We start from the raw sequence: 21,370 nt of genomic DNA, 5'->3' as shown, positions 1-21,370 counted from the left end.
CCCTTCTCCCCTTCTACCACCCTAGTTCGTTTCCCAGAGTTAGCAGTCTTTACTTTCTGTTTCCCTTTCTGATATTTCCCACACATTTCTTCTCCCTTCCCTTATATTCCCTTTCACTATTATTTATATTCCCCAAATGAATGAGAACATATAATGTTTGTCCTTCTCCGACTGACTTACTTCACTCAGCATAATACCCTCCAGTTCCATCCACGTTGAAGCAAATGGTGGGTATTTGTCATTTCTAATAGCTGAGTAATATTCCACTGTATACATAAACCACATCTTCTTTATCCATTCATCTTTCCATGGACACCGAGGCTCCTTCCACAGTTTGGCTATCGTGGCCATTGCTGCTATAAACATCGGGGTGCAGGTGTCCCGGCGTTTCATTGCATTTGTATCTTTGGGGTAAATCTCCAACAGTGCAATTGCTGGGTCGTAGGGCAGGTCTATTTTTAACTCTTTGAGGAACCTCCACACAGTTTTCCAGAGGGGCTGCACCAGTTCACATTCCCACCAACAGTGTAAGAGGGTTCCCTTTTCTCCGCATCCTCTCCAACATTTGTGGTTTCCTGCCTTGTTAATTTGCCCCATTCTCACTGGTGTGAGGTGGTATCTCATTGTGGTTTTGATTTGTATTTCCCTGATGGCAAGTGAGGCGGAGCATTTTCTCATGTGCTTGTTGGCCATGTCTATGTCTTCCTCTGTGAGATTTCTGTTCATGTCTTTTGCCCATTTCATGATTGGATTGTTTGTTTCTTTGGTGTTGAGTTTAATAAGTGCTTTATAGATCTTGGAAACTAGCCCTTTATCTGATATGTCATTTGCAAATATCTTCTCCCATTCTGTAGGTTGTCTTTTAGTTTTGTTGACTGTGTCCTTTGCTGTGCAAAAGCTTCTTATCTTGATGAAGTCCCAATAGTTCATTTTTGCTTTTGTTTCTTTTGCCTTCGTGGATGTATCTTGCAAGAAGTTACTGTGGCCGAGTTCAAAAAGGGTGTTGCCTGTGTTCTCCTTTAGGATTTTGATGGAATCTTGTCTCACATTTAGATCTTTCATCCATTTTGAATTTATCTTTGTGTATGGTGCAAGAGAGTGGTCTAGTTTCATTCTTCTGCATGTGGATGTCCAATTTTCCCAGCACCATTTATTGAAGAGACTGTCTTTCTTCCAATGGATAGTCCTTCCTCCTTTATCGAATATTAGTTGACCTCTCCTACTGCTATCTTACAGTGCCCAGAAAAACAATTACTCTGGAAGCATGTATATGTTGACTGGATTATGTCACCCTGGGAGGTGAACCACATTAGCTGGCTAAAATGTTTGCAGAAATATCATTAACCCTCCACAATTATGGATTACTAATTTAAAATTAACATAATGACTTTTGACTTGCAAACCTCTTAAGTTTATGAAAATTTCATAAATACCATATTGTATCAGTTAATACTAACAATCTTCCCAAGGAAGTAGTCATAGAGCCTTTTTTCTAGGTTAAAACAAACAAACAAATAAGCTCCTGTGTCTTTTAAGGAGATATTCTCAGGGACACCTGGGTGGCTCAGCGGTTGAGTGTCTGCCTTTGGCTCAGGGTGTGATCTCGGAGACCTAGGATCGAGTCCCACGTTGGGCTACCTGCATGGAGCCTGCTTCTGCTCCTTCTGCCTGTGTCTCTGCCTCTCTCTCTGTCTTTCATGAATAAATAAAATATTTTTTTAAAAAGGAGATATTCTCATATATAAAGATGGTTAAAAGTAATAAATAAAAGTTTTGAACATAGTACAAATGATAATGATGATGATGTTGAACCCTTTTATGAGTTAGGGTATAAGCCAAGGTCCTGCAAGAAAGAGATCCCACCAACAATGATTTATACAAGATAGAAAGTTGTTTCTTTTCCAGATAACATTCAGAAGCAGATGGGGGATTCATCGTGGATGGGCAATTCTACTCCATGACGTCATCCAGGAACAGGTTGCTATTCCATTCCCCAGTAGGCTTCTTTATGGTAGAAGCTGGTTCACCAGCATCACATAAACCTTCCAGCTGGCCTGAAGGAGAGAGAAGAGGAGGAGGAGCAGTTTCCTTTATAAAGAATGTGACCAGGAAGGTGCCTACATCACTTATGCTCACATCTCATTGGAACAGAATTAATCAATTGGTCACACCTAGCTACAAGAAAGGCTGAGGTTTGTTGTTGTTGTTGTTGGTTTTTTTTTTCCTCTAACTGGGCAACCATTTGCCCAGCTTAAACTCAGGAGATTGTACAACTAGAGAGGAGAAGAGAATAATAAATATTGGGAGGTACTGGGCAGTCTTTGCCAAACTCTTGTTTTGGTGTTTTTACAGTCATGATCATACTTACACTGAAGATACAAATATGAGGTTTTGAAATGTCTATTGATTCCTAAAATGGGTTAACTGAACAATCTGTTCCATTTTACTTTTAATTTTGCTTTGCATATAGCTTATCAAGTTCCTAAATGCTATAAATATATATAACAAAATCTCCTTGGAAAAGTGTTTAAAAACATCATTATTTTGACCAAGCTTTGGGGAAATTTTATAGTTATGGAGGTAGCCCAGATTGTCTTTATGATTTTCCTTTTCTTTTCTCCTCTGTGTAAGACGCACAGAGATACTGTGTTACTGGAAATATTGCAAGACTGCTTCCCTTGAGAGTATGTAAATCCCAGAGTGATAAGACACAACTAGTAAACAGTAAAAGCTTTACTACAGTAGTCCCCTATTATCCATGGGGGATATGTTCCAACATCCCCAGTAGATGCCTGAAAACCTGGATAGGACCAAACCCTATATATACTGTTTTTTCTATGCACACACACCTGTGATAAAGTTTAATTTATAGATTAGGCACAGTAAGAGATTTATAACAATAGTAATAATAGAACAATTATAACAATATACTATAATAAAAGTTACATGTACGTAGTCTCCCTCTCTTTCTTAAAATATCTTATTGTAGTGTATTCACTGTTCTTTTTGTGATATGAAAGGATAGAATGTCTAGATGATGAGATAAAGTGAGGTGAACGACTCAGGCATTGTGACATAGTGTTAGGCTATTGGTGACCTTCTGACCACACGACAGAAGAAGGATCAACTGCTTTGGATAGTGGTTGACCACAGGGATTGAAACTGTAAAAGGTGGGGGTAGTGGAAGGGGAGGTGGGCGGGGGGATGGGGTGACTGGGTGACGGGCACTGAAGGGGGCACTTGATGGGATGAGCACTGGGTGTTATACTATATGTTGGCAAATCGAACTTCAATAAAAAAATATACAAAAAAGAAAAGAAACTGTAAAAGGTGAAACCTCTGATAAGGGGGACTATCCTATAAGTAATTGCAGTTGTTCCTGGAATAAAAGTATGAAATATAATAAGATTAACATAAAAGTATTAGAGGATTGTTATTTACTTTTTTTTTTTTTTGAGAGGTGGAGACTGTTAGAAGTTCGTAAGAAAATTTAATGCTTTGCAAAGTTATTTAATTTACTTAATGTTAGGTTGTGGTGACAAAGCAGGAAAATTATAAGAGAGGTCACCAAGGGAAGTGAGAATATATACCAGTTAAACAAAAGTGTTTTCCTGTCACGTCCATTCCTCCAGTAGGCCAGGGAACCTGGATTTTCGAGACCATTTTTATGCATTAATGAAGTAGGTTCTTTTTTTTAACTCCAAGAAATCTGATTTGTACTTTTATTTATGACATATTCTAGAACGTGCTGTTCAATATGATAGCCACTAGCCACATATGTCTATTGAGCACCTGAAATGTGGTTAGTTCATAAGTGTAAATATATACTGGATTTCGAAGACTTATTATGAAAAAATCATGTAGAATAGCTGATTATTTTTAACATTTGTTAATGTTTAGGTGACAATATTTTTAGATATAGTGTGTTAAAATATAGTACGAACACTAATTTCACCGGGCTTCACTTTTTTATCGTGACTACTAGAAATTTTAATTACTTTCTGACTTGTATCATTCTTCTGTTGGATGGTGCTGATTTAGAAGCTGCATAAGAGAAAAGATCCCTTTTTCCAGGCTTGAATTGACCTACTTTATGGCACATTGTCTGGATCTAAAATTTACAAAGTGTTAAACCATTAAACCAACAGCTTTTCCACCCTATACTCTCTTATACCCCAAATCAATGCAAGGATACTGATGGTGTACCCAGAGTCATTGATGTCACGTTGAAAGATTTTCTTTCTTTTTTTTTTTTTTTGAAGATTTTATTTATTGATTGATGAAAGACACACACACACAGAGAGAGAGAGAGACATAGGCAGAGGGAGAAGCAGGCTTCCTGTGGGGAGCCCAATGCAGGGCTCGATCCCAGAACCCTGGGATCACATGAGCCTAAGGCAGATGCTCAACCACTGAACCACCCAGGTGCCCCAGGATGAAAAATTTCTAATGATGGATATCTTACTACTCTGCATGATTACTTTTTTCATTCATGGACAATTCTAACTATCAGAAACCCTTTACAGTGGTAAGAGACTTGGTTCTCTGTACTTTCAACTTCTAAGACATTTTCCTTCAGCATCATTAAAATAGATCTCATGCTTCTTGCCATATGAGTCTTACCATTTAACTTAACTTAAAAATTGCCAGGTTACTGTGTAAGGAACTGTGCAGCTATCATGCTGTCTTATCTACCCCAGCTCAAGTCTGTTCCTCCCCAGAGCAAACAGAACAATTCCTCTTCCTCTTCCTTGTTTGACACATTTTTCGTTTGTCAATAGAAGCTTTTTTTTTTTTTAATTTATTTTCGAGAGACACACAGAAAGAGGCAGAGACATAGGCAGAGGGAGAAGCAGACTCCCTGCAGGGACCCGGAAGCAGGACTCGATCCTAGGACCCCGGGATCACAACTTGAGCCAAACCCAGGTGCCCCAATAGAAACTTTTTCAGAATATTCGTTCTCCAAAACTCTGCAAATCCAACTATATGGATAAAAGCAAGAGTCACTATAAGATGAAAATATTCACTAATAAACTGACCTCTAAAAAAGTTGGTCTGTGAGATACCTGGGTGGCTCAGGGGTTGAGCATCTTCCTTTGGCTTAGAGTGTGATCCGGGAGTTCCAGGATGGAGTCCCGCATACACCTCCCTTCATAGAGCCTGCTCCTCCCTCTACCTGTGTCTCTGCCTCTCTCTCTCTCTCTCTCTGTGTCTCTCATGAATAAATAAATAAAATCTTTAAAAAAAAAAAAGTTGGTCTGCACTCAAGCATCCTTTTTAGTTTAACACTGGTATTTCCGAAACACAGTAGGTTCTTCCAAAAAGAGTCATTTAAATGCCAAAGAATTGAGAAGCACCAGGGGAAATTTGATGAAGCCTTTCAAAGAATGATTTCTATGATAACGGATCAAAATGTATATGATGTGAATTATCGTGTGCTATCAAACAATTTTTTGCCAGGGAATTTTTTTTACAAACAAAAAATACCACCACACTCATATGATAGGTATGGCCTATCACATGGCCCAAAGGTTAGATGAATGAACATATCAGGGACTATCTAGGATATAAATTTTGTAACCTGGAAAATAGGATACTGCATACTCTTGAAATTCTGATACATTTTCTTTCTCAATTCTGTATTCTACAATTTCAAAAAGAAAAATCCCAAATCATTACCTTTTCGCCCTTCCCTCTTGTGTCCTCTTGATCTTTTGAAGTGCATTATGATACCTTATGAGGCCTTTGTAGTGATTTGAATGGTGGCCCCTAAAAGATATGTCTACGTTTTCACTCCTGCAACCTTTGAGTGTGATCATATTTGGATAAAAGGCTTTTCAGATAGAATTATGGGTCTCAAGTGAGATTATCTGGGTGGGCCTAAAGTCAATGACAAGTGTTCTTATAAGAAACAGAAGAGAAGACATAAGAGGAGAAAGCCATGGGAAGACTGAAGCAGACTGGAATTAGGCAGACACAAGCCCCAAAACACCTGGAGCCACCAGAAGCTGGAAGAGGCAAGGAAGGATTTGCCCCCAGAGATTTCCAAGGGAGCATGGCCTTGTGGATACGATCCAGAACTGTGAGCAAATACATTTGTGTTGCTTTAAGCCTCCAAGTGTGTCTCAACCTGTTATGACAGCCTTGGGAAATCACTACAGCCTTGCTTGTGATAAAAAGCCTTAATTTAGGGGCACCTGGGTGGCTCAGTGATTGAGTGGCTCTGCCTTTGGCTCAGGTCGTGATCCTGCGGTCCTGAGATCGAGTCCCACATCAGGCTCTCCACAGGGAGGCTGCTTCTCCCTCTGCCTGTGTCTCTACCTCTCTCTCTCTGTGTCTCTCATGAATAAATACATAAAATCTTCAGAAAACAGCGCCTTAATTTAGAAATTGCTGAGGAAAGCAGAAGGAACTAGTCAACTCTCATTCTTTACTTCTGGCTCAGGTATCCATTATACTTCTCCTTGGTATCCAGGTTGGACTGAATCATATTTTGGTAATTTAATTTAATTTTTGGTAATTTAAGCAAGTTCTTTTGTCTCCTTGGGTCTGTTTGCCTACCCCTAAAATAAAAACTGTAAATCAAAACAGCCAGAACACCCCAAACTCACATCTTGAGGAATTCTGTTTTAAAGGATATGAACAGGTATACCCCACAATTTCCTCCTCTAAAGCCAGACAGTGTGGGTGGCTAATGCTCTATGTTCAAATAAATTTAGAAAGCTCTGGCCAGGGATCCCTGGGTGGCGCAGCGGTTTAGCGCCTGCCTTTGGCCCAGGGCACGATCCTGGAGACCCGGGATCGAATCTCACGTCGGGCTCCCGGTGCATGGAGCCTGCTTCTCCCTCTGCCTGTGTCTCTGCCTCTCTCTCTCTCTCTGTGATGACTATCATAAATAAATTTAAAAAAAAGAAAGAAAGAAAGAAAGCTCTGGCCAGATGTGTGCTCTGTGACCTCACCACCTGGCTCTGCTGATTTGGACCAGGGGGTCTTTGCTGGTTCCTAGAAATGAGGGATAAGTAAACTCAGGGCTATGAGATAGTGACCGTCCCTGCTGTGTACAGAAAAGTAAAGAAGGCTATATAGCAAATTGATGAAAATGCAAGTAGATGTACCAAGAGAAGCAAAAATGGGAGACCAAGTGGCCTCAGAGATAGAGAAAGATGGAGCAATGATCTCCCGATGAATTTTGGGTTCATTGATTTCCAGGGGGTACTTGTATGACATTATACTCTCCTCTTTTTGCCTAAGCTAGTTTGAGTAGGGCTTTGTTACTTGCTTCCAAAAAGCATTGACTGAGAGAGGAAGATTAGACTTTTGTAACATATTGGGGCACCTGACTGGCTCAGTCAGAAGTGCACGTGACTCTTGATCTCTGGGTCATGAGTTCAAGCCTCATGTTGGGTTTAGGGATTACTAAAAAAAATATAATAAATTTCTTCACATATATATATATATACATACACATATTTATATACAGAGACAAAAGTACTGTGAAACAAATCTAAGCTAAAGATCTAAGGATGGGGTTAAGGGAAATAACAGAAGAGAAGAAAATGAATTTTACAATTTCACAATTAACTTCATCACTTACATCTTAGCAGTAGTTTAATTAATAAGAAGTAAGTATAACATTTAGGGCATAATCCTTATTCTTAAGGATTTTACTATAACCCTGTTAATTCTGAACTAACATTTTCCCCAAATAGATTTTTGATGGCAGCTGTATATAGTTTATAAAGGGTTTTAATAAGTGGGATGAAATTACAACTTCCATGGTAACTATTACATAACTAGGAGTGGAAAAATATTTAAAGGAGTGTCTCTCCCATTTTAATGGGCTTACTAAATTTTAAAGAGCAATTATGAGGTTGTCTTGTTCGTGTAGATGCATTTAAATGTTTTGTGTTCATGTATTTAATGTCATCCCCTTAATGGAGTCTATCAACTTTATCTCCAGGTGATTTTTACCCATTGAGAGAGTTTCCATCTGAGGTTTTGATCTAGAAACCACTATTTTTCAGAGAATCAAAAAAGGACACGTTTACACATCAAAGGATATTCAGGCTTTTTAGACTTCAAATAACAACCATATGCTGTGTTTTTCACGGTGTGTCATGTTGTGCTTTAACGAGTGTGATCTCTTTCGTATTTGGAATTTCTTAAGGCATATCATTGCAAGCAGTAATGGGCTTAAATAAATTCAGTTGTCTTTCATGTTAGACCTCTTGGGGGATTCCTCAGTACTATATCACAAAATAGAACCTAGATGTTCCTAATTCCCCACTAGGCAGTCCGTTAAATCTTGCTGTGTTCAGGTGTCTGGCCCTCCACAGTGAGAAGAAAGGGCTGGCAAGGTGGTCCAACAGATGCCAGGGCATCACCATAGGAATTATGGTGAAAAAGATTTGAGTCAAGATCAGAACTTCAAAGAAGCCTCAGAGCCCTTCAGAACAGTACTCATCAAATGGTTATTTTAGGGGCTGATTTTTAACTTGGCAAAGGTTTCTAGTGACTTTTCCCCCCTTGTTTATCTATCATTTCCAATTATACACTGTTGTTAATGGGCCTATGGATAGGAGTAAATGCACCCAAAGCGTCCTTTAACTTATGAGATTCCAGAAAAAGAGAATCCTTTTGACTGATTTAAATTAAAATTTAAAATATTTTAAAACATTCATGTTTTCCTGATTTTGACAATAATACATCTTCATTATGGAACATGGGGGGCAGGGTGGAGAATACAAGGCAATAATAAACATTTAAAATCTTATCAGCCCAAGCTACTGTTTCCATTTCAGCAAAATTTCTTCCAGGCTTTTTTGCCTATGGATATATATTTAATCTTCTTGAGATTTTTTAAAATTCAAAACCATGGCTAAGCCTTCTCCACCTTATTGCAAACTCTTTGGAGTTTTTTGTTTTGTTTTTAAGATTTTATTTATATGAGAAAGAGATGACAGTGGGAGGCAGGGAGAAGAGGCAGGCTCCCCGCTGAGCAGAGAGGAGGACATGGAGCTCCATCCCAGGACCCTGGGATCATGACCCAAGCTGAAGGCGGCCACTCAACTGAATAAGCCATCCAGGCGCCCTTATCGCAAACTATTTGTAAACAATTCTTTCCAAGGCTGGTACACTTACATATGTTGAAAATACACTCGCTCAGCAGAAAGATTTAGATGGTTCTTGTTGTTGTTGTTGTTGTTTTTAAGATTTATTTATTTTTAAAAAAAATTTTTTTAAATTTTTATTTATTTATGATAGTCACAGAGAGAGAAAGAGAGGCAGAGACATAGGCAGAGGGAGAAGCAGGCTCCATGCACCGGGAGCCCGATGTGGGATTCGATCCCGGGTCTCCAGGATCGCGCCCTGGGCCAAAGGCAGGAGCCAAACCGCTGCGCCACCCAGGAATCCCGATTTATTTATTTATTCATGATAGAGAGAGAGAGAGGCAGAGACACAGGCAGAGGGAGAAGCAGGCTCCATGCAGGGAGCCCGTTGCGGGACTCAATCCCGGGACTCCAGGATCGTGCCCTGGGCCAAAGGCAGGCACCAAACCGCTGAGCCAGGGATCCCTCTTCTTGGTGTTTTGAAGTTCAATGCAGCTATGAGTTTGGAAATCTGTTGATGGAGAAGATAGTTCTTTCTCCACTTTTTCTTTCCTGCAATTTAAGTGAAGACTAAATCCACTTTGTTAGCTGAGCAATGTAGACTGTACCTTGTTGTAGAGCTTCTTGCCAGGGATGCCGGCGTTCACCTTCTACATGTCCTCATGGTACGAAGTCACTGCCAGGCACAAATCACAGTTCCCAATGGTCTAAGCTACCATATTCACGATGGAGTGTTAGATCCTGTTGGTAAGTATCTGATCCTAAACATGACTGTTCTATCAGTCCAGTTTCTTGGTTACAAACGACACTCTAGCTAATTAGTTACAAATTTAAATATGGTTAATAATATTGTTGTAACATTGCTTAGTGACAGATGGTGACTATATTTATTGTGTGAGCACTGAGTAATGTATAGAATTGTTGAATTAGTATCTTGTATACCTGCAACTAATATAATGTATGTTAATTATACCTCACCAAAAAAATAAGTAAAATTTAAAAGTCATGTCACATAAAAAAAAGAGAGAGAGAAAAAATTTGGGAATATTCATTCCAGAAAAAGATATCAGTTGTTTGGAGATTTGACATCTGTCCTGATGAAAAGAGCTTAGAACAGATATATATTCAGTATACAGTCCATGGGACAGAAATTACAGGTGATGACATTGGTGGAGGAAAAGTGGGGAAGGAAAGAGTAAGATATTTGGTCTCTAACTACCAGAGCTACCTGAAAATGGAATGATTTCAGGAGACAGTGAATTCTTGATCCCCAGTGGATGGCCACTTAGCAAGAAGGTTTTAAAGGGGGAAGTGCATTTGCCCTGGGAAAACACCAGGCTATCTTCAACCCTAATGGTCTATGATTCCATGAATATACTGAGTATCTAGACATGCAGGGAAAACTCTTTCTTCTCCAAAAGTTATGAGTCAAAACACATAGGAAATCATTAAAAGTTTCTTGGTGATATGTAATTAAGTGCCAAAATCAATGTCGTTAACATAATATCCAAAGGAATTCATTCAGAGAAATTGATGGTAGGAGCAGAATGATGTGGTCCAATGTGTTGGGTAGACAGGAAAAGAAAGAACATTCTTTTTTTTTTTTTTTTTAAGAATTACTTATTTTTTCATGAGAGACACACAGAGAAAGGCAGAGACATAGGCAGAGGGAGAAGAGCCTGCTTCTCCCAGGATCACGTCCCAAGCCGAAGGCAAATGCTCAACCACCCAGGCATCCCAAGAAAGAACATTCTTGATCAAATGTTATACTACAAGATATAGAGTAAAATTATTGTAAGCCCCAAAACCTTTTATTTAAAATTTTAAAAGACAACCATCGGTCAGAACAGCAATATTCTAGCAAGAAAACTAGAAGGGCAAAATCTGATTACAAGTACTTTGAAAACTGTTATATCCTGAAGATCATATTTTAATAGGAGAAGGAGAGGGGTTAGGAGTATTTACAGATCAGTTACCTTAGAGTTATATAGAATAAATATGGGATAAATGTGTTAAGATTTATCCTTATTTGTTTGGTAGCGGGGAATAGATTTTCTAGTTTAACATTTTTTTTGTTTCATTTCGTTTTACTTCTGAGAAGACAAAAAAACTTTCCCTCAGAGTGTTGTTGAGTGGGTGGATGTGTGTTTATAATTATCCCCCAAGGACTGTAACCTTTTCTGAGGACTATGAGTGTTCACTGTAGAAAACTGTGTCCCTTATTGGCACGTTTGTTGTAGAGAATTTTGCTTGTATTTCTGAGGTTATATACTATGTCAGGTAAAATTTTCTAACCCTGATATAATTAACATGTTGCTTATCACCACTGATTTTGTTGATCAAAGCAGTATATAAACAATGTGAATTCTGTTGCTAAGTTAGGGAGAAAAATCCCTTTTGGACCTTTCTTCTTTACAAGGTTTAAAGTTTTTTTTTTTTTAATAATAAATTTATTTTTTATTGGTGTTCAATTTGCAAGGTTTAAAGATTTACAAAATATTTTTCAACAGAAGATTCATTTTCAAAACCAATGCAAAAATCAAGATTCTTTGAAAGATCAAAGGATTTGAGTTAGAAGTGATCATGTTTCATTCACCCTATGGTCAGTGGGACTAGAACAGCACATAGACGTTGGGGGAAGTATGTGATGGGAACCAATGTTGTCAGTGTGTTTATGGTTAACATAGTAGAGGCAAGAGTGTGGGTTTTGTTCATAGTACAGGAGTCCTTTGAATCCTGGTAAGGTAGGCTGATTGCATTGACAATCAGCCAATTAAGTGGCTTCCCTGGACTCATGACCAATGCAATGTGACTTTGCAGCTCTTTCCATCCCTTGAATCTTGGCCAGTCTTGTGACTTGCTTTGGCCAGTAAAGTAAGGCAGAAGGGATGTTGCACTAGTTCTGAGCCCAGGTCTTAAGAAGCTTTTGTTTCTCCTTCACGCCCTACTTTTTCTCTCTCTCTCCCCCTCCCTCCTTCCTTCTCTCTCTTAACCTTGCTTACATCACACATATAAGCCCAAATCAGCCTGCTGAAGGAAAACAGACCACATGGAGTAGAGCCTTGTTGTCCCAAACACCACTAGGCTAGATTGACATACAGCCAGCCCCAAACATGTTGAGAGAGCTGGCCAAGATCGGAAGAACTATCTCCCTGATGCCTGGCTTGTAGTCTTCTGAGCAATAACAAATGGTTACTGTTTTAAAGCCACTGAGTTTTTTAATGGTTTTATTTATAGCAATTGCTAAATGATGCACCTGGCTCAACTAGTTACTAGCTGTGTAATCTTCAGGAAGTTGCTTAACTTCTCTGAATCTCATTTTATTCATCTATGTGTCAATGTCTATTACACATTATCTCTTAATCCTCACCGTGGCCTTGTGATGTGGGTACTGTTCCTCCCATTTCACAAACTGGTTCTTGTAAAGGTTAAATAATTAGCCCAAGTTCACACAATAAGTTGACAGCCATACAATTTTCTCATAAAGGACCTCCAAGAAATCAAGTTTATAAGCAAACTTAATAAAGAATTCTAAAATGTGATCTGAAAGATGGAGGGGTTCATTTATATATAAGAATATTTCCCTTAGAATGTGAACTGGAAAACTCTGGAAAACTGTGTGGAGGTTCCTCAAAGAGTTAAAAATAGATCTGCCCTACGACCCAGCAATTGCACTGCTGAGGATTTACCCCAAAGATACAGGTGCAATGAAACGCCGGGACACCTGCACCCCAATGTTTATAGCAGCAATGGCCACAATAGCCAAACTGTGGAAGGAGCCTCGGTATCCATCGAAAGATGAATGGATAAAGAGGATGTGGTCTATGTATACAATGGAATATTACTCAGCCATTAGAAATGACAAATACCCACCATTTACTTCGACGTGGATGGAACTGGAGGGTATTATGCTGAGTGAAATAAGTCAATCGGAGAAGGACAAACATTATATGGTCTCATTCATTTGGGGAATATAAAAAATAGTGAAAAGGAATAAAGGGGAAAGGAGAAAAAAATGAGTGGGAAATATCAGAAAGGGAGACAGAACATGAGAGACTCCTAACTCTGGGAGACGAATTAGGGGTGATGGAAGGGGAGGTGGGCGGGGGGTGGGGGTGACTGGGTGCCAGGCACTGAGGGAGGCACTTGATGAGATGAGCACTGGGTGTTATTCTATATGTTGGCAAATTAAACACCAATAAAAATAAATTTATAAAAAAACATATTTCCCTTAAGCTGAGTAACAGAAATGTTCAGTTCAGAAAAGATAACCCACAGTCTGAATGCAGCGAGGATGGGAGTTTGCTACTCTGTTCTCAGGGCCTGGCAGAGTCCACAGCACATTAGTAGATATCAACAAGTATTTTTGGAAAAAATTAGCCCATGAAGGAATCCTGATGGTGCCTGGAAAGTATCATTTATTCTAAGACCTGAATAAAAAATGTAAGGGTTCAATGCTTGAAGCCTCTGACAGATAGAAATGAAAGTACATTCATTTTTCCCCACATGATCTCCTCAAACCAATGTACAAAAAAACTGTCCCCCACATGATTCAGGAAGCTGCACAGAATGCAGGGGCAGGGAGGGAGGGGGGGTTAAGTATTATTACCAAAAACCACCCCTCAGCTTCCAAATCACTTGAGTATCTTGTAGAAATTCCCCAACACATAAATCCATTTTCCTACCCCAACAGTTCCACCTAGAATTGCTATAGACAGAGAGGTCTCACCACTACATGTGTGTATCCTTTTGTATAGAGACCAGAGGGAGAAAATTGATCCATGAATTTGGATTCCATAAATTAAACCACAATGGATCTGCAGAAGGTCTGGATCAGCATCCAGAAGACTCAAGATTCCTGAAGAGTGTGTAGGGGTTGGTATAAAGAGGTCTTGAAAAAAGTTTTCTTCAGAGTATCTGTAGGCAACTAGAGTTTGGGTTTTAGTCCATGACAGAGAAGAAGTAAAAGAGGCTGTATAGGGCAGCCCGGGTGGCTCAGCGGTTTAGTGCCACCTTTGGCCCAGGGTATGGTCCTGGACACCCGGGATCGAGTCCCACGTCAGGCTCCTGGCATGGAGCCTGCTTCTCCCTCTGCCTGTGTGTGTCTCTGCCTCTCTCTCTCTTTCTGTATGTCTCTCATGAATAAATAAATACAATCTTTTAAAAAAAAGATGCAGCATATAAAGGGCAGGCTCAATAGGTTCAAAACCAAATCTGAAATTTCTTGAGTAGACTCTTTAGTTGCCCTTCATTTGTGCTGCCAGAATGCTCCCTCCTCTACTTGCAGAACCACCACTTGCTTCTCAGTCTTCCTGACTGGACTAAGTTTCCTAAAAGCAGGGACCACAGCTTCTTTCCTGTTCCTTGCCCAGCCTCAAGAGGAAGGATTGCCAGAAGGCAGGTGCTGTCCACGAATTTCTTGAACATTTGCTCATATTTCACAGATTTGGGTGAAATTCAAGGGTAAACTTCTTAACTTTTTACCATGTTGGCCTCATAGGGATATCAGGAAAAACCAGTGGAAGCACTTGTTCTGAAAACTAGGAATGGTTTATACCAGCTAGCTTGATTTGGGGGCAGCTTGGTTCTGATGCTGTCTCCCAGAGGGACAGGTGTGCCCAAACACTTGATGAAATCCCATTACTAAAATAGAACTATCTCAGTGGGCTGAGGGTAAGTAGTTACCAGCTTCCCAGACCATTATGCTGTGCTAGGCAATTATCAGCTATCTCTCCACTTGTCTCCTACTTTTGGGATTGGCGATATTCATTCATTCAACATTTATTGAGCACTTTCTGTATACAATTATGTACACTCTGTTAGGGACACAAAGATTGAAGATGGTGGCACAGAGAAGGTAGATGGCTGCAGTAAAGTGAGAGAAAACCACCAGAAGTGGGCAAGTAAATTCAGGTGACAGTTTAGCAAAGTGTTATGGGGGAGAGGGGAAGGATTTGTCCAGACTTATCCTGACTCTTGTGAGAATTGGCCAGATTGAGAAAGGAGGATCAGAAGTTCTCAGAAAGGGGAAGACTGTGGCCAAGATTGAGAGGTGTTCAAGTTGGAGCAGCTCCAAGCATGGCTGGCAGAAGAGCTTTATTTACTTGACTCCACCCAAGATGTCCATTAGTTCCACCCAAATCACACCAAATAAACATATAATCTAAGATAAAACTATGCAGAAGACATTTCAAATCAATGAAATCTCCAATTGGAATTGGAACTGCCAATTCCAATCTGATCCTTGGCCCTAAATAGAGGTCCTGGAGAAGCCACTCTGGGAATGATTCTTGCATATTGGGAATTTGGAATGGAAGGAGAGGGAGTAGAAAGTCTTTGTCGCACCCAGTTAGACTTGATTTCTCCAATATTTCTTCTTTCCTGGCTAGAGCTGTTGGCATAGATAGAGTTAAAACTCTTAGAGACAAGTTTTATGCCAAACAAGGAAGCAAATACCCATTCTGGGCCCTCCCTGGCCATGTTTACCATGAGAATTTGAGTTTGCTGATGTCTGGAACCATATACACCCTGTTCATCTCTGCTTCTCCAGTACCCACTAGAGTGCCTGCACATAATAGATACACAATCTTTTTTTTTTTAATGAATGAATTCCTGGGGGAATGAGCAACTATAGATTTTGGTGAGTAAATACTATTTTATTTATGATCATAGAAAGAACGAGTATTTTGCTTAATGTTATCCATTTAGAATAAATTTGTTTGAAAAGTAGTTCAATTACGTCAAGAGTAATTGCCCGTTATTATAGACTTATTCCAATTCCTAGAGAAATAAGCATAATTTTCAAATCATAATTATATCTGACATTAAGTGACTTCTCTGTGGACTCTTTCTTGAAAACAGAAAATTCGAAGTCCCATGATGCAGCAACAGTGACTCACCTTTCCATCTGAGGGCCGTTCCTCCCAGTTCAAGTATGATGTTTGCTTAAAAGATGAAACCATCCCCATTCTAAGTAAATATGACATTTGGACAACTCTTCAAGGATGAACATTTTATTGGAATATAGGCATTTGGCAGAGTAAATATGTGGTTACAAAGTGCTTTAAGTTTATTTGCTTTATATAGTGACCAGAAAAACCCATCCACAGTGTAGATTTTTTCTTGAAGTTGCAGACTTCAGAAGGTAAGTCCCCAAACCCGCTTATTTATTAGTAGAATATGAAGACATATGTACCCAACTTTTTTTTACCTAGTGAACCTGTATTGTTTTTAATACAGGTTTTTATTTTTATTGTTTTTAATTTAAATTGCTATGCAGCATATAGAGTTTAGCACTTTTTAAAAGAATGAAAATCACTCATCTGGGAGAACTGTGAACCCCTTGGAAACCAGGGACTCCAATCTGGAGGGTTACAAAACCAGACTTGAGAATCTTTGCAATAAAATGTAGAAGATAAGGCCTAGAGACCTGTGGTTTTTCACAGGTCCTCTTTCTAAAAGCTCTTTCTAAAAGCTTTTGGACAGATGGGAATCTTATCCTTGTGGTTTCCAAAATGCCTTTTTTTTTTTTTTTTTTTTTTAAAGAGAGAGTTTTTTTCTGCATAATTCAAGGCACCGCTGTCTCCACTCTAAGCGGCAAAGGGAAAAAGATGACAAGCTGATTTTTTTTTTCAAGGAAAATATTCTCCTTGTAAAAGGTCAATAGTAACAGAACTCATTTAAAGTCATGGGATTTTTCCCAAAAACCATGTCCTAAGGTTTTATGCATTTCTAATAGATTTGCCCGGAGGAGAGATCCCCAGAGCACCACGCTGGAAGCTTTTCAGGCTGCTCATTTAAATTACAATAACCTTGCTCTAACCTGGAAACCACTGAAGCAACACATACAAGTCTATTAAAAACAAGACAAGCTCATAGTAATCTGAAGTTACTCCATTCAACATATTAAAATGAATAAGGGATATTTTTAATGAACTTTAGTTTCCTGTTCCATCACCAAAGGGAACAGTCATCCTGCTTAGTCTACTGAACTTGTCTTTTGTGAAATAAGTACAGAAACATTCTTTGTGTTCTCAAGTCTACCCTACCACTTAGTTCTCAGTACCCTCTAGCCTAGAAGATGGGCACTGATTTTCATCCATCCAAAGCAGATGTACTTTCTTTTAGGGTTGGAAAAATCTCTTGGTTTTCCAAGGGGTCCAAGAAGCCGTGAGGTGAGCAAAGGAAGGAAGCTAGGAAGCTCCAGCAAGGGCTGGGCCTGGGCTGGGACCTCCTTACTCACTGACAATTCTCCTGGAGAGAAGGGCCGTGCTTGGTGGGGCTGGGCATTACGCCCTTGGCTCCTGGCCTTACTGGGCAGCGCATCCGACCATCTGGCTGTCTGCCTCGTGGACTCTGGACTTGACCGGAGGAAAGACTCCCCAAGGGCAGAAAGCCCAGTTAAAAAACGTCTCCCTGCCTGACAGGGAGACCCAAATCAGCCCAGCACAGAGTGTGGTGGATGTTCAGGGCTCACATTTCTTGAGCAGCTCAACGCTTGCCAGTTCTTAGGCGAGGCACTAGGGATATGACAGGGACTGGAGAAGGCAGGGAGCCATTATGCAAGGCTGTGTACCTCTAGCAGGAAGCACACACCATTAATAAATCCCAATTTCTGTCCTCGAAGAGAGGGGTCCCAGGAGAGACGGCCAGTAAACATAATTTCAGTACTCTGCGCTAAATGCAAGGATATGAGTGAGCATTGCGTACTGCGGGGACCTGAGAGGAGTAGCCTCCACCCCCTCTCTCTCTATAAGGAGACTCTGCATAGATGTGAAGATCTAAACACTCTAGGAGAAGTGAAAACAATTCAATATGAGACTATGATGATACTGATTATTCTTCATTCTTTATCTCCTGGAAATTCTTCATGGGGAGGTGGACAGAGAAATATTTTAATTCCTGGTAAAAGAGTTAAACCATGGGACAAAGTCTCTAAACAACTGACTTAAACTTGCTGCTGCTGATCACAGTAAGCTTTTAGGACAGTATGTTGGGATCTAACATTAATATTTGTGGAAGGAAATGTCAAGAGGTAGTATCTGAGACTGGAGCTTTTAGGAAATGAAGGATAATAGAACCTATGTTTTTAATCTCCTGCAAGTAAGTCCTTTAACATAAACATTTATTGGTCAGGATCCATTGAGAAGTATCTGTGTCTCTTTCCATTGAAGTGTAAGTTCCAGGAGGGAGGAACAGAGTCGTTTTCACTACAGTATCTCTAGCACCTGGGACATAATAGGGACTCAGTTAACTTGCTGAATGACCAGACAAATGATTTCCACTTTGGGTGATGTCTTTGGAACTTGATGCTGTACATCTTGGCTTTTCTCTTTCTTGTCCTTCCTTCATTCCTTCCTTGCTTCCTTCCTTTCCCATTTATTCACTTTCTTCCTCTTCTGGGAATGAACCAGGACTGCTTCGATGGATAGAAAGTTATGATGGTTTGAAAATTGACATATGTTTTTCTTTTAATTCCCATAGGTCTTTTAATTTGTGCCAAAGCACCTTATCTCCTCCTCCTCCTCTTCTTCTTCTTCTTCTTCTTCTTCTTCTTCTTCTTCTTCTTCTTCTTCTTCTTCTTCTTCTTCTTTCTTCTTCTTTCGTTGTTGTTGCTGTTGTCACTATGCCTAGCACAGCACACGGCATACAGTAGCTACTCAAATAATGCTTGCTTAATTGGTAGTCTTTTATGCTTAAGAATTAGCTAAGGGCCCCCTGCACAGTCTAAGGCTAATTTGGAATGCTTTCAGGCTTAAACATGCCAAGGAAATTTTCTTGCCTCCTCTGAATTTCCCCAAAAGGTGATTAATTAATAAGAATCAACACAATTAATTAACAAGAAATTGATAGTAGAATCAGTAACAAGCTCAGACAGTCCCACAGACCACAACTTTCCTCTGATTGTGTTCAGCGTCCCCCTGGGTGCTCTCAGGCGTAATCTCTCAGGGTCTATGGGGCTGCCCACAGCAGGGTGATCGGTGTTCACCACCCACCCTTTCCGGTGGCCTGACTGTGGATGAATGCTGAGTCTTTCAGAGACAGTGAAGTTGCTTGAGTGGATGGTGAAGCTTGATTTACAATAAACATTTGCATTCTTACCAAAAATTAAAAAGCCTTGAAGGACATTAGAGGAAGATGTGCAGTGTATTGGAAACTGGGCTTCTACTGTTTTCTTCATCTTTGCTGGAACACCACTGCCTCCCTTAGACATCCACAGCTGCCTCTCACCCTAAACACTTCCCACTAAAATGCTAAAGCGGTAATTCAGGGTAGAACACTTCAATCCCACAGAGGTCTGCCTCACTATGCATGCTCTGTGTGCATTTCCTCTGGTTTCATGACACACGTTAAGGAAGTACTTATTTATTTATTTCTTTTTTGGTAATAACTTGTGTGCAACCCCCAAGCATACCCATAACTATTAACCTTTGGCTGAGTTTGAACAAAGAAATACTTAGGCCAAATTGTCCCTTTCACTCTTCGGAGGGCTGCTCTGGGGTACTTTCCCCCAAATCTGGTGAACCTAGCAGATCTATGTTTGGAGCATTCTCTACCACCCACTGGCACTCATGAACACCGGCAGCCTTAATCTCCTCTGTCTTCACACTGGTAGTAGCCTGGGTCATGCTGCTGGTCCCTCCCAGGGTTTCTTCCACAGAAACTGGGCTCTCACTGGGGCAGGTATGGTGAGCACCGGAAGTGCAATCTTCCTGTGGCCTGGCCTCATCCTCCACAATGGACGCAGCCCCTCTTTCATCCTGGGCATCCAGGCTGGAAGATCTCCCCTGGATCTCCCCCTCAGTGGGCTCCCCAGCTTCTGCTTGCTGCTCTGTGGGGTCTGGGCTGCTGGCACCAGGGTTGAACCCTTCACGGGCCAGCTCAGCCCCCAGAAATCCCCCCAACTCCTCCCTGCTGGCCTCTGCCTCCAGAGGGGGAGGATGGGCCTCCCTCCCACTGATCTCACTCTCTTCACAGCTGTCCTGACTGGAGGCAGCTGCTTGATTGGCCTCTGTGTAGGTTGGGGTTGTTTCCTCTAATTTTTCCATTTCTTGGGGAGCGAGGGTCTCTTCATTTGTATCTTCTTCAATCTCGAGGGTGGAAGATTCCACTGGCACTTCAATGGTCACCGTCAACAAATTTCTGAGCTCCTTTAAGGAGCTCGAGGCAGAACTGGATTCTGGCTTTTCGTGGGTAGGTTCTCCGTCCTTAGGAGCCCCTCCAAACTCCAGCTCTGACGAGTGTGTGCCCAGGGCTCCTGCTGTGTCCTCTGCAGTCACGAGATCTACAAGAGGGCCATCCATGCCTGAAATAATCATCTGTCCGGTCCCAACTGGGGGAGGGGTGGGGACAGGGAAAGAAAGGCTTTCTTCTTTGGCCAACGGACTAGAGACCCCAGGCTGCTTCTTTTCCCCTGACTCCTGGAATACTTCGTTACTTAGCGTTTCACTATCTGAAACTCCTGGCAGAAGGGCCGAGGCTCTCCTGGCAGGGCTGGCCTGATTTGACCCTGCAGAGGTTTTGATATCAGTTAAGCTGGACACACTTTCGCTGGGCAAGGCCATATTGTCTTCAAATAAGTTGTGTTTCTTCAGGATAGCAGCTTCCTTTATCACTGAGAGAGACCAGAAAGCAAAACATGACATTAACACTCTGCCCTGGCCACCCTGGATTTTCTGACTTTATCCAGAAGTCAAACTCCCTTCTCCCAGCTTTTCGGCCATCCAAATTTCTCAATTTCAAATTCCAGCTTATATCCACCCTCTTCCAGACCATCAGGTCCCTGATGACCAAAGCCCACAGACCCATTCTGAACTCTGGACCTCTGTAGTGTTCATTCATTCATCCCTTTGCTCATTCATTTATTCAAACTGAACAGCAACTGAGGGACAGACTCTGAGAATCCAAAGATGAATCAAATATGGTTTTTGCTTTCAAGGAGCTCGCAACCTATACTAGTATCATCTGTCATTCATAGAGGCCCCACTGCAGAGGCAGGTCTGGCGTTTCTCAGCTTCTTGCAGGACAGTCCTGAATGTGTAATGGGTACTCAGTATTGAACACACAGAGAGAGCTCTATTGACCTGTCATGTCTGAAATGAAGACCTATATGCATCCATCTCAGTCTTAGAGGCCTTGAGGGGACTAAAACCAACAATAATGATTATAGCAGCTGACATTTTTGATGATAGGCCCCTACTAAAGCTCTGCAGGTTGTACAGTGCCCAACAGTGTCATATCCAAGAGCATGTATCATTCAT

General features: G+C 40.7%; 1 protein-coding gene and 1 long non-coding RNA gene across 4 annotated transcripts in view; one reads left to right on the top strand and one right to left on the bottom strand.

Annotated features, from left to right (window-relative positions):
- The first annotated feature begins 3,087 nt into the window (after positions 1 to 3,087).
- Positions 3,088 to 16,112, top strand: LOC144316242 (uncharacterized). The gene is made up of 2 exons (XR_013382092.1): positions 3,088 to 3,171; positions 15,972 to 16,112. It is a non-coding gene; the product is annotated as an uncharacterized LOC144316242 (long non-coding RNA).
- NIBAN1 (niban apoptosis regulator 1) overlaps positions 16,108 to 21,370 on the bottom strand; it is a 214,477-nt gene continuing 209,214 nt past the window's right edge. For all 3 annotated transcript variants that reach the window (XM_077901926.1, XM_077901929.1, XM_077901927.1), the window contains one exon: positions 16,108 to 20,724. In XM_077901926.1, coding sequence (XP_077758052.1) covers positions 19,586 to 20,724 — 1,139 coding nt within the window. In that variant the 3' untranslated portion in view covers positions 16,108 to 19,585. The remainder of the gene's footprint in view (positions 20,725 to 21,370) is intronic.

The sequence above is a fragment of the Canis aureus genome, chromosome 6, assembly GCF_053574225.1.
Source record: "Canis aureus isolate CA01 chromosome 6, VMU_Caureus_v.1.0, whole genome shotgun sequence".
Classification (NCBI taxonomy): domain Eukaryota; kingdom Metazoa; phylum Chordata; class Mammalia; order Carnivora; family Canidae; genus Canis; species Canis aureus.
This window is presented reverse-complemented; position numbering and strand designations above follow the sequence as displayed.